The sequence below is a fragment of the Triplophysa rosa genome, linkage group LG6 (assembly GCF_024868665.1).
Source record: "Triplophysa rosa linkage group LG6, Trosa_1v2, whole genome shotgun sequence".
Classification (NCBI taxonomy): Eukaryota; Metazoa; Chordata; class Actinopteri; order Cypriniformes; family Nemacheilidae; genus Triplophysa; species Triplophysa rosa.
In genome coordinates this window covers 2,276,546-2,290,474 of record NC_079895.1, presented here as the reverse complement: position 1 = coordinate 2,290,474, position 13,929 = coordinate 2,276,546, and the positions used below count along the sequence as shown (strand labels likewise).

At 39.7% G+C, this 13,929-nt stretch overlaps 1 protein-coding gene across 2 annotated transcripts in view; it reads right to left on the bottom strand.

The window, feature by feature from the left end:
• The window catches only part of fign (fidgetin), a 51,731-nt gene extending 38,764 nt beyond the window's left edge, over positions 1 to 12,967 (bottom strand). Inside the window, exons 1-2 of one of the 2 annotated variants that reach the window (XM_057336990.1) lie at positions 12,840 to 12,950; positions 11,941 to 12,068 (exon numbers count right to left, since the gene is read on the bottom strand). In XM_057336990.1, the coding sequence (XP_057192973.1) occupies positions 11,941 to 11,965 (25 nt within the window). In that variant the 5' untranslated portion in view covers positions 11,966 to 12,068; positions 12,840 to 12,950. Of the gene's footprint in view, positions 1 to 11,940; positions 12,069 to 12,839 lie in introns of both variants that reach the window. The other variant, XM_057336991.1, reaches the window with a different exon arrangement.
• Between the last annotated feature and the right edge of the window lie 962 nt (positions 12,968 to 13,929).

The window sequence follows — 13,929 nt, the reverse complement described above, 5'->3', positions numbered from 1 at the left end:
GTCCAACAAATGCTAAATAGAACTTGAGGCACTCGGGCCCCGAGCGACAGCTTTTAGTTGGAGTTTAAAATCCTGCTGTGAAATAAAACTGGCAGAAAGATATAAGTAATAGATATTAACAAATCTTTTCAAAATCTGCTGCTCATAGCTATACATGCAGAAGGGTTCACTATAGAACTGTTACTAAACAAAACGCGTAATAATCAAACTATCAAAGCATCATATGGAAGATTTTGATTTTAAAAAGAAAAAATACATAGATATTAGATACATAAATGTTGCAGCGTACCGAGATCTCTAGTGACGGCAGCTGAAAATGGCAGCGTGCGCTGTTACACTGCACATTAGCAGCTATTCTGGACGGTGAAAAGTCAACATTCCTCCCTGAGGTGATTTCACGATAATGAACAGAAAAGAGGTGCCAGCCCTCATAAAGCCCAGGATTTCTGCTGAACTCTATATGAGCTCTTTCTCTTTTAAATTAACGCAATTCCACATGGACATTTAAAGGGATCATCAAATAGGCCAAATTCTAAACAAGCCATACCATTGCGCTCGGTCTCTTAAAGGGGCGGCGCGCTACGATCTGGCATCACATAAAAAAATGAAAGTTATAGTGATTTATATTACATAAGTCTCTGCTGGGGCTTTGATGTTTGTTAAAACGGAAAGATTGAGGTTTATGCCAAATTTTACTATGTTTGCTAAGGGCAGAGGCTTCATTTGGACCAATTTGAAATGCAAAATATGTGTGGCCCCCGGACGACAAAACCAGTCTTGTGTCAACTTTTCAAAATTGAGATTTTTACATCATCTGAAAGCTGAATAAATAAACATTCGATTGATACTGGAAATTTGTTTGTTACAGTATTTGACCGAGATAAAATGATTTAAAACTCTGCAATCGGAGGGTGCAAACAAATCAAAATACTGAGAAAATCACCTTTAAAGTTTCCCACATGAAATCTTTAGCACAGCATATTACTCACAGAAATAAAGTTTTGATGTATTTATGGTAGGAAACTAACAAAATATCTATATATTTATGGTAGGAAATTTACAAAATATCTTCATGGAACATGACCTTTACTTAATATCCTATAATCCTAATGGTTTTTGGCATTAAAACAACCGAAACTTTGACCCATACAATGTTTTGTTGGCTTTTGCCACAAATATTCCAGTGCTATTTAAGACTGGTTTTGTGATCCAGGGTCACATATATGTGACTAAATAAAATAATTTCATGTAAGGTCATATTGGAAAGGAATTTAATAAACACATTTTGTGACAAGTTACTAATATACTAAACTGTTATTGTTTTCATCCAGTCATACATGAAACCTCATGCTTGGGGTTTGGAATTTGTACGAGTAAAACAACACGTGGAAAACAAGTTGCAAGAATTCAAATTGTTAGTCTATCACAATCAACAACGGAAATGGAAGAAATGTACAGAATTAATGAACACCTCGTGATAAAGGTACGCCTTCAAGCAGCGTGAGCAGAGAACGTCAGCGTTTCACAAACAAAAACGATCGGCGGAACTCTCGGTGGAAATGTGACGGATCATATGGGAATCTCATTAAGAGAAACCTTGAGGCTCATTCCAAACCAAATTGGTTCTACTTAGGAGTGAGGAAACAGGGTCATCCTCAACGCCTGCTGAACGGGGTGAAAAAGGAAGGGTGGGGGGTGCAAAAGACGGGGGGGGCTTGTTCAGACATCCTAAAAAATAAAACGTTCGTCCAGGCCCAGGGGAATGATCATTATAATCCACTCCTGCCAGGCCTCTAAACACTGAACGTTCCACATATTAATCAACTCCAGCACAAAAGAGGGAAATCTTTTGTTCGGCGGCAATTACACCACTAAATTTACAATTAAAGCATCAACATTTAGGACTTAAATGCAGGCTTGTCGTACGTTTGATCTTCAAGCGTCCATCTCAAAAAGTGCTAACTTGAAGATGGGAACGCCTCAGCGGCGCGCAGCTAATGGTTTGTGTCGTAACTTAATATCGATATAGAAATTTCCATACGATACAATTTCAACAATTAAATTCATGAAATTTACATCTATTCCATCATTATCTCTGTTGAAGGGCATGAATGAAGGACACTTCACGTGCTCCGTGGCACCAGCAGATGCACCAGTGTCCTTTTATACAAAGTTGCGCTTAATAATTTATGGAAATTTTAATGCATGCAATACCTATGCAGTATACGATTAAAATCAGTGGCTGAATGATATGGCGGCAGATAGATGATATAATGCTGATGTACAGTATATACACGCAATAAAAAAACACAACGTTTCAGAAGTGAATAACTACATTTTTAATAGCATTTATGAATAACATGCATTGGTGAATCATGCACAATAACACTAGAAACGTGCATCAAGAAATAATAAATAGCGCACATTTTGACTTCAACAGGAAAATGCACGCAGGTTTTGGAGCCGGAACTCGACAAATGGCGAGGCTGTCACTAAATGCAGGGTAATGCCTGGGAGGAGAGAGGTAGGCCGTTAAAGGCCGGGGTGAGTCGGGGTCAGCGCTGAGCGGGGTGAGCGAGACAGCTGAAAAGCGCAGCTCTGCAGACTGCTGGGATGAGCTAATTACATTAGCACCCATCATTAGCGCAGCCAGCGCCCGCGCACCTCGACTGCAGATCACCGGCCTGCCGCTCTGTTGCGCTTTACTAACCCAAACCATCTCCAAATGTCCAGCTGTCCAGCTCGTTTAAAGGAACAGCTCACACTCAAACGTGAAAATTCTGTCACCCTCGTGTCATTTCAAACCTTGTTCTTCTGCAAAACACAAAAGAAGATATTTTGAAGAATGTTGGTCACCAAACAATTGATAGACTCAAAATATCGTCTTTTGTGCTCCACAGAAGAAAGAGTCATATTTACATTTACATTTATTCATTTGGGAGACGCTTTTATCCAAAGCGAGGTACAAGTAGGAGAGCATATAAACATTTTGTCAACACACTAAACCGCACCGTTAGTTTACAAATGTACACAGGTTTTCAACCACGTTAAGTTAAATAAATGATGACAGAACTTTTCTTTTTGCATGAACAATCCTTCATTACACTGTTGATGCTGGTTTGACCAGCTTAAACCAGCGAAGGACCAACACATGACCAGTTTAAACCAGCACAAACCAGCATATGCTGTTTTTTTCAACAGGTTAGATTATCCCCAAACAGTCAATGCTACTTGATTTTTAAACACAAAAATAACTACATTGTTGTTTATATACTGTGACTTTAAGATGAAGATTTTAGTCATGCCCACACAAGCGTCAGCCCTAACGCAAGCGTATCCGTAAGCGTAAGCACGGAGGAAAGCTTTCAAAGCAAGTGTCCTTCCTGCAGGCCCGATGCATTTAAACCTCCACAGCACCTTCCCATCTGCCTGCACTCCCGCCGACAGGCCTCACACAGCTCCTCTCCGCCGCGCTCAAGGTTCCTCCTATCAATCTCTGGCCCGACGCCAACCTGTCAAGCAATCCGCGCTCCGTCAGGAACGGATGGAAGTTAGCGCCGCGGCGGCGCGCGATCGCTCACGTCCCCCCACCATCATCAGCCTAATTAAGATCTGACTGCTTTTATGTGATCTTTAGTAGTACATCAAAATATCAATTTGAGACAATTAGCCGGCGAACGTGATGACTCAATTCATCATTCCTGAAGGATTTTTTTCGCTCTCTCTCGTGCGCGCCGGCAAGACGAGGGGGAGAAAAGAAACAGACAAAATATTGGCTCTCGCTTTCACGTCCATGAATATTTTCTGTCATGCATATCAATGGACACTTTTTCTCACAGGCTAATTTCAAGACATTAATTACGATTTTATGTTCTCATTAGATGATATAATTCCCTCTTCAAGCTGGGCTTCAAAATGACTGCCATCTTCACACGGCCATGTTTTCCCCAGCTCAGGGTAATTCGTATGAATTTAAATGTCACGAAACATCAAACAAATGAATCAAAGAAAGAGATTTTACCCATCTGCAATAAAAGAAAGCCATGCCTGCGAGAACCAACCGGGCGGTCTACGATAGGTGAGCGATGCTTTTCAATCAAAACCCTCCAAAAATTTGACAGAGGGCAAATTCAAGGAGAATATGCAATTTTGGATTTTTTTTTAATGTAAAAGAACAGACACATTGTAGGTCTGACCCTCGGCGTGCGAGTACGCGGTCAACAGCAAACTTGTTGAGTACAAAAAATTGACGGCTTGGTTTCTCTTCAATGCACTTTATTTATTACATGCGTTTCTTTAATTTTCCTTATTGTCTTCATGCGTTTACAGACACTTCAGCGGTCTTGGAAATTCCTCTATGCACACAAAAGAACATCTTCAAATGAGACTGAAATGGCTCCTCTAGTTGTCAAGGTTGTTCAATGATAAAGGTCGTATTTTAGCTAGAAGGAAACTGTGGACATTTCTTACGTGCCCCTTCTATTCAAAGGCATATAAAAAGTTTTTCCAAGAATTGTATTTAACGTTTATTCAAATCCACAATTATAGACCATCACAGCAACAAAAAGAGCATCAACAAAGCAGCAATTAAGGACATCAGAAAGCGTTCCACCTTTTATCGGTTGTGCAACTTTCACAATCAGCCATCAATTCGTCCCATTCAAACATTACTTCTCAGGTACGCAACCCACAACGCACTTCTGTCTTCTTCACAGCATCAAAGGTCAAAGTGTAAATAATCATTGTCATCTCTTAAGTATTCAGAGAAGCGCGGGTCGCCTTTCGCACAGTCTCGGCACGTCTCTTCCCTTCATCTAAAGAGAAGAGTTCTCGTTCTGCAAAGCCCATTAAAAATCAAAAAGTTTGAAATGTCTAATTAAAATGTAAACAGAGTAATGAAGACATCAGTGATTTAAGGCGACGTCTCTCTCCTTGCCACCGGGGGTATGATAATTACTCAAGCAAATGTGGGAATCCGCGCGCTGCCGAGATTAACGGGTCCGCTGCTAAAACTGGTTTTTCCCACCAGGGGATTGAGTGCTCGCAACCAATCCCCAGCAGGCAACGCGCTGCCACTTCTCTTTATGCCGGCAGACAGCTTCGGTGACCAGGGAGAGGGAAACAAAAGCTCGCACTCATTGTCTGAAATGCTAGAAAAGAGAAAGGACGAGAGCTGCGCTTATGTTGCGTTCTAATAATTTACATCGTTTGTTTGAAGCGAGGGGCTGCATTAACTTCACCCCTGTGTATGAGACACATGAAAGAGCTTTTACTCTATCCTCACGGCTCTACAGAACCCAAACAAAAAAAGAACTGGGTATAAAAAGAGGACGTTTGCACGCTTTACATTTCTCTGAAAGAAGAAGCAGTGGCTGGGCGATACGTACGATATAGACATGATTTTTCTAGAAAACGTTACTACATTTTAACAGTATTGTACATCTTATTTTAAACATTTTGAATAGAATTACAAAAACACGTGTTTGGCTTAAATGATTGTTTTTCAAACAATGCATGCACTTCAAGACATCTACAAACAAACAAAAATAAATAGACACGTGGATAAAATATTACATTATTCCTTTTCCCCCGAAGTATCACCCAGTCCTTACTTGAACAATATTAAACATTCCCAAACATTAACATTTATTTATTTATTTAACAGAGGCTTTCTTAAAGCAACAATCCGCGCTTTTGCCTCTCTATCGCCATCTCTGTTCGAAACATCACATTGCAGGTGCAAATCTTTACGTGTTCGCTGACATTTCCCACAACATCCGACCTGACAATTCAAATAACAAATCATTATTATAACCTTTCGATTGCGAATTGGGACAATGTTAGGAGACAGTATTGTTTAATTTTAACCGAAAGTTACGGATTGCAGTTTTAAGTGACTTACAAACAAGAGAGCAACAATAAGCACCGTCAACAAAGCTCCAAAGCAAACACACCCCTGCTATCAACAAATCTTTAAAATACCATCTCATCTTTAAAATAAAGAGTTTAAAACCGTGCTGGAGTTGAACGCCAAGCGCCAGCATAATGTGATTTTGTTTTGCTGTTGTCATTACGGTGACAGTCTGTGTGTTGCCTGCCAGCGTATCATCATAATGAACAGAGTCCACCGCCGGCGCTCGGATTTTCCCTGCTGACTGTCAATCACGGTTACACGGCGCTGCTCCCGAGATCAGATCACATCGCTGGCTAAGTACAGATCAGACTCGGTGCTGACAAATGCTAAAAACACACATTTACATGGACTGTACCGGCGTGACACCAGTGGTGTAAAGTATTGGAGTAAATGTACTTAGTTACTGTACTTAAGTATCTTTTTGGCTACTTTGTAGTTGTACTGAGTATTAAAGATATTAGCAACTTTTACTCTCTACTTGACTACATTTTTGAACAAGTATATGTACTCTTTACTCCACTACATTTGTAATGACTAATGCAATTACACATTACATTTCACCTGGTACCCATCATTCTTTTGCGGCAGTTTATTTTTGATACAGAAGAATTAATATAGCCATTTACAAGGCATTGAAGGTACTATATCTTGTGGGTTTTGCTCTTACTTACTAAAACTTGTCAACATGGCTTCTTTATGTGAATAAAGAGTGCATTATCAATTAGGGTTAGGATAGGGTTATCAATGTCAATCGCTGGCGGTTTATGTGAAATGAGGACATGACAGCAGCTGATGATGAGGCCAAAACCAGCATGCCCAGTTTAAAAAGGCTTTGACTTTTTAATTGGACTTAACATTATTTTATTTATCCGTTATATTGAAGAAACCTTTTGAAAGAGTTTGGTTTATTATGATCACTTGAGCTTAAATGAGACTTGAGTGTTATGGTGTCCACCATGATTTGTTGCAATTTTGAGGTGTTCAGTCTTATTTTGATTTAAGAAAATAAATGTGATTGCTCACCTCACAAATCAACTGTTTCTTGTTTTTCACTGACATGTCTCTTAAGTGTTCAAGGACTAGTGCTGCTTTGAGCCTACATTCAGTACGAGTAAAATACTCAAGTACTGTTAAATTCAGATACTCTAAGACTTTTACTGAAGTCATTTTTGAATTGGTGACTTGTAACTTGTAATGGAGTAGTTTTCGCTGCAAGGTATCTGTACTTTTACTTAAGTATGGTTTTCAGGTACTCTTTACACCACTGCGTGACACTGATGATAAGAAAAGACAAACAACTTACAAACGATTATGGACTTGAAATGACCCGCACGCAGCTAAATGAATCAAATCGAGTGTTCTGCAAATCAATGCGTGCAGCTTCACCGCATGGAGACGCACTTCACCTCTTTAAGGGTTTACAATGAATCTTTTACATCCCGACATCTGACGGGCTCTTTGTCTGACGTCGTTCGCCATCACAACATTGTGCGTTTACTAGAGAAACACAAAAGAGACGTTTGCGCATTAAACCGCATCCCAGCACAGTTCCACAATCCATATGATCATTACAAATCCATAAAGTACAACAACCACGACTTGTGTCTTTAATAACACAATTCCAGTACCACGGACTTAAAAATGCTAAAATATGGATTAGTCTACGTATCAATGCACACTTCCGTGACACAGAAACGATCCGGACCTACATCAAGGATAATGTGCACAGGTACATTTAAAAAAACACATCCTATGTGCTGTCACTCAAAGGGAGAGAGAGAGAGAGAGAGAGAGGGAAAAAGGGTGAAGAGACAGACAGACAGTGTCTAAATGAGCTGGTGGAGAGAAGGGGGGGGGGGGGGTTGGGGGGTGTCAAGGATTCATGGTCCTTCATCTTTGCAGTAGAGCAAACGCATCTCTCGGTATAGCAACAGACAGCTGCAACCTCTTCCAAATGCACTCCAGCTCAGATCTGTGAAAGAATTGTCAGCACGAACAGAATCGAACACAAGATAACACAACCAGCTGCCACGAGAGAGAGAGAGAGAGAGAGAGAGAGAGAGAATGAAATTTGTCCGTCTCCCCTGGGGTCCCTCCAATACGTTGGGATGAAACGCACGCAAGCAACGCTTAACATATTTGCTTAAAGATGACAAGCCGTTACTACTGATTTCATTTGAGTCGAGCTTTCGTCTGAAATGTAGACAGGGGGTACCGAATAAGATTTGTTACACGGTCTGACAAATGTATCCGTCTGTACAGATGAGTGTTTCATCAATTTGAAACGGCCCCCGAGATCCCCCAAGGTGCTCATCCGCCTGCGAGCGGAGTTACTATGAAGGTTCCTTTAATTGTCACCATTAGATTGAGATAAAACCTGTCATTCTCATTTATACAAACAATCCCAGGAGGCCCGGGCCACTTACACGCCTAACGCACCAAACAGCTCGTCTTTCACCAACCCTGGGCGAGGAAGAAAAATACCTGCGTGCCCGAGGATCTGCGGTACAGTACGCATTTTATTTGCCTGCATCATTTGAGAAATAAAAAGAGAAGAAATGATATTAATTATAAGCAATACGGAAAATAAAATTGAAACCTTTTCAAAAGATAGATTTCTAGAAACATCCATACGGTGATATCTATAACGCCATGAAAATTACTCATACTGTGATATAAGTTTGTGGTCATAACCGCCCACCTGCACCTGACCTATAAACACTCAACAGCAACAATCTCTAACTTTTCACTCTACTTTCTGTAACTAAGATCAAGATTACAATTAGTAAGAATCAAATCTATTGTCATGAGAATACAAAAAAATCACATCTCAAAACTACATAACCCACGTCAAGCCGTGATGAGTAATACCTCCCGAACAAATCCCAACCTGACGCATTTGCTTCAAAAACACATACCTGCCAAACACAGTCATCACAACAGCCCCAAGATTACAAATACAGATCAATAAAAAGACTCTTTTGTACACTGAAGAAGGTGAAGGTGTAGTTATTGCTTTCATCTTTGACTTGACAATAACTTCTGTTGGTGTAACCTAATGTAGTCAGCTTCATTTAGCCTTACAAAATATTGTAAAAAAGAAAAAGTTTATGTAAAATCTATTTTCCACTTTTCTCCAAAAGCCCTCAAACGATAATGGTCAAACATGAAAATGTAAGACTGTTTTCCAAACTGTAAGTCAGCTGAACGGGAAGACGTTGAAATCTAATTACAAAAATTATAGCTGCGCAGGTTTCAGGTGTGAGGTTTATCTTTAAAAACAAAGAAACTTTACTGATGGTCACATTAACACAAAAAATCCAACTAGAATGTAGAGTATTACAAGTAACAGTTTGTGCAACAATCTAAAAAAAGATTTAGATTTAAGATTAGATTGTATATGGGTATAAAAATACACAGTAACGCCTCCATAAACATAAAAAGTTAAAATTCACATTTAAGTGAAAGTGGATGTTTTGGATTTATGTTTTTTATCCAATCAGCTGTTCACTAGTTTATTTTTAACATGTGACTTTTAAAAAGTACAAATAGTCAAAAGTCTCCCAATTAATATAAGGTCAAAAACATCACGTATAATAATTACAAAAGAGAAAAAAAACTGATTTAAAAACATCTCACTTTGCTCACTCATATTTCTACCAGAAAATCTCTCTGTTGTCTATTTTTAACCGTTTATGCTGCGTTTAACAGATTTGCCACATTGGAAATCATTTGCAAAGAATGTGTCTTAAAGCCAATTAACTGAATTATATAGACGGCTGAATAAAAAAACACATTCATGTTACATTCAAAATACACCATCAACTAACGAAGAAACGCTATCACTATATGTTTGCATCTTGTCACAATATTGCCAAAATGGCACAGTGGATCTAATTGCGTGCATGCGTCTGCTAATTGCCGCATCAGTGGCACGTCTGCATGCCGTCTTCTGTAGGTTTGTGTATATAGCCGAGCGCCTGTAGCTCTGTGCTAGAATGTCAACACCAGATACATCAGATCCATCAAGAAAAGAGGGTGCTGAAAAGGGGAGGGGTCGGCATCTGTCATCACACAAACCGCAAAACTCGACATGAGGTTTCGTGTCAACCCGGCGCACAAAGCCAAGCGCACACGCGCAGACAGACGTGCCGTGCAATCAGGAGCGTGTGAAGCTGTCGTGTCACTTAACATGCTTATAAAGCCCAGCCTGGGGTTAAATCAGGACCGAGTTAACACCAGCAGCGTTTTCACACATCTGCACGTCTACAAGGACACGCTTCGGCAGCCACCCCGCGCGCATATCACAATAATATCAATACAAGCTTTGCATAATATTTGTTAAAAACAACCCCATCCGAAACTTGAAATGTTTAAATCAGATCACCGATGCTCGTCGTGTTTATAGACCTCTGAAAAGTGTTCGAACATTACACATCTAATGGCTTATTAGACCTCCCCACAGGGAAAAAAAACACATTCTCGATGTCCACTTTGATTAAAACCCAACACACAAAAACACTCTACAGTCATGACAACGCTCATCGGGTAACACGTTTCTATCGACAGAGTTGAAGAGGCTTGGAAAACACACTTCAGTCTTCTTAGGCAGGCCATTTAAATTGTGTTTTTAAATACAAAAATGCAAATGAAAGAGGGATGTGAATACAAACTATTATCATCATGACAGAAAAATGCAGCTGTTTCTGTTGGTTTGGATGGGTGATGGCCAGAACCAAATGTCAAAATGTATTTCCTTTCAAATAAATCAAAATTCATTGTCCTGAAAACTATGAGTTTGCGATGACAGGGGCGTAACTGTCAACAAATCAATAGTTTCTGACCTCAAGCATTGAGCCCGACAACGTCGGCAGAACTGTGGCTCGCTGCTATTAAAAACAGAGAAATAAATGTCCAAGAGTAGTGTGATTTAAGAGCAAGAATAGAAAAAATGCGAAATGTGCACGATGTAGGGAACACTTCAAAAATGCATGCAAATAATGTTCAAGCACTACATAAAATGTCTACGTAATATACTATCCCGACTGATGGATGAAGTCCTGTATTCAGGATGAAAAATGTATGCAGTTACAAACAGTAATTCGCTTTGGTAACTTCTCTATGCCAGCTTTGTGTTAAACACGGTAAAAAGTGAATGTGGAAGTGCTCCCTTAAAAAGCATCTGAGCCTTAAGAATGCATTTTGTTCGTGTAACCTAAATTAATCAGGATAATTCAGACAGATTTAAAAATACAACTCTTAAGACATAAACACTTAACTTAGATGTTAATACATCAAGTACAATTTGAGGGTACATGACAAAATATTTTTACAGTGTAGGAGGAAAAAGATCATTTAAATATTATGAATACATGTCTGTGAAGACGTTTTTATTATATTATTTTTATCAGTCATTTATTATAACTAAACATCTACAAACTATATCTCAAACTGCTTACACTTAAGTCTGAATTCTGCTATTGTTTTGTTTGCAACTTTGCATAAATACAAGGAACATTTCTAAACAAAAAACAACTCTAGAGAAATTGCAGGATTAACTCAAACATTTATTTTGTTCTAAAAATGGGACATTACATAAAGCTTTAATTCGTAAGATATATAACGATTTTTATTTAATGCATTTATCTTAAACTCTCCACACAAGTTCGTGATTATCTTGACAGTAAGTCGATATTCTGTCAATTTAAGACAAACGCATTTTTATGCAACAACTGTCATGCAAATTGCAATTGCTGCATCTATATATTCCACACAAGAATTACATTTGACACCTTAGTTGAACATGTCAGTATACATATACATGTCTAGCGTTTTAATGCAAGCCTAAAGACTGAAATAAACGTGCATCGTTAATCTGCATTCTCACAGGTTATGTGATATAGGTACAGCACGCATTACATCACCAAAACATACAAATGCATGCACAAACACACTCTTATGCCTAAAACATATATAAGTCAACGTACCATGTACACTGGAGCTAAAACATATATAAGTCAACGTACCATGTACACTGGAGCTAGTGATCATCTTTTTCAAAGGCGAAAACGGTGGATGAAAAGCCGAATGTGAATTCCAAAGGAGCTTCTGTCTTTCTTACGGCACTTTCCCTCTCCGCTATCGGATTACAGTGCTGTGAAAACCAGGCCTGTCCGTCAGGTGCACATTTAACCTACATGCATGTCATTAAGAAGGCAAAAGCAACAAAAGCTCTTGGACAATATGTGAGAGAGAGAGAGAGAGAGAGAGAGAGTGCGAGAGAGAGAGTGTGCGAGAGAGAGAGAGAGAGAGAGAGAGAGAGAGAGAGGAAGGGGAAAGAAACACATGACCACGACAGAGAGCCCATGTCAGTTTTTCCTCCCAGTCGGTGGTTAAAAAGCTCGCTGGGTTTAAAGACAGAGATCGGTTTCGAAATGACACGAAGACAGTCGCCACGCGTCTTTTTACTTAAGGAAAATGCGTATTCTCTTCGAAAAAGTCATTTTTGGAATTGCACGGTTGCTTCAAAGGCATGCGCAAAGATGAAAACTTTCTGGGAACGATGCATGCATAATGCGCCGCGCGCACTGGAAAGTTACTTTGTAACAATTCAAACCCCACCCCGCGCTCACTTTCCCACCCGAGATCTAATGTTGCCATAATAAATCATATTGAACTATTACTGACCGATGTCAAACTTCACCCGCCTGCGCATTTTACGACCCGCCGCGTGCCGCCCAAAAACCGCTCGCATCAAAATAAGCATCGCACGGATGTAGATTTGAACACGAAAGGGGCTTCATCCCCGTCCGGCTGGTGCACGGACAGACAGGGCATGCATTGCGCTCCTCTCCCTCCCGTAGTCCATCGCCTCTGCTTCTTTTTAAATTCTCATATGCTTGAAAATCGCCGGGTTAACTCTTACCTGTTCGTACGACAGGATACGCTCTCGGGTTAGAGCCGCATCGGTCCGACGGGCACGCCGGTGAACGCTCGTGCGGGTTACGCGCAGATGCTGGCGATTTGAAACCATTCCAAGTTAGTGTGGGGAGGACTGACCACTGCCTCTGCCATGTTGGAATTTCAAACCCAGAACAGCTGCTCTGGAGAAGCACAGCGTGCCGCAGATTGCGCATGCGCATGACCGGAGAGCCAAATTCAAAGGAGGTCTGCGGGTTCGTCAGAGGGGGTTTCTTCTTGAAACGATTCACTGTAAGAAGTTGTCGGTTTGTGTGCGGTATATGGATGGTTTTTGTGTGTATATATGACGCATGTATTATTTAAAGATAGTAAAGTAAAATGCATGTAATAATAGCAAATCGATAAAACGCAAAGCAAGTGGCTAAACTCACAGCAGGTGTGTTTTATTGCAGAGCAACGTTATGAGGGTAGGCTACTAGATCTGAGTGAAAACAATGAGATATGAAAAAACTATTTTAGCTAGTAATTGATTTATAAAAGCAACAAGGCATGAAGCATCTTAAGAGGTTCTTTGTCAGACGGGTTTAATAAAGAACCTTTAACATCCACAGAACCTTTCTGATGCAAAAACATGCTTCCCATTTTGAAAACGTAAGAAAGAAATGGTTCTTTTAGGAACCTTTGAATGGTTCTATTGCTAAAAATGCTATTTGAGTTACATTCTATATAATATATTTATATTTAATGGAAGAGCACAGCCTCTCCTTGGTGTATTTATCTCTAACACTGTGTATTTAACTTTGGCCCTGTGATAGGTTAGGTGACCACCTAGCAACCACCAGAAAACCATAGTAACCAAATGGAGACACAATAGTCACAACCATGCTTTGATTGATGCTCTAAAAAAAACATTCAGAACACCTTTGCATCCTCATAGCAATGCCATGGAAACCACCTACAACTGCACAGGCAAACACACCAGCTATATGAGAAAATAAAAAACCTAGTATACAAATATAATATATTCTGTATACATTTTGTATGATATATTATTTTGTACGTCTAAATGCTTGAACATACTGTTGAATACGTTG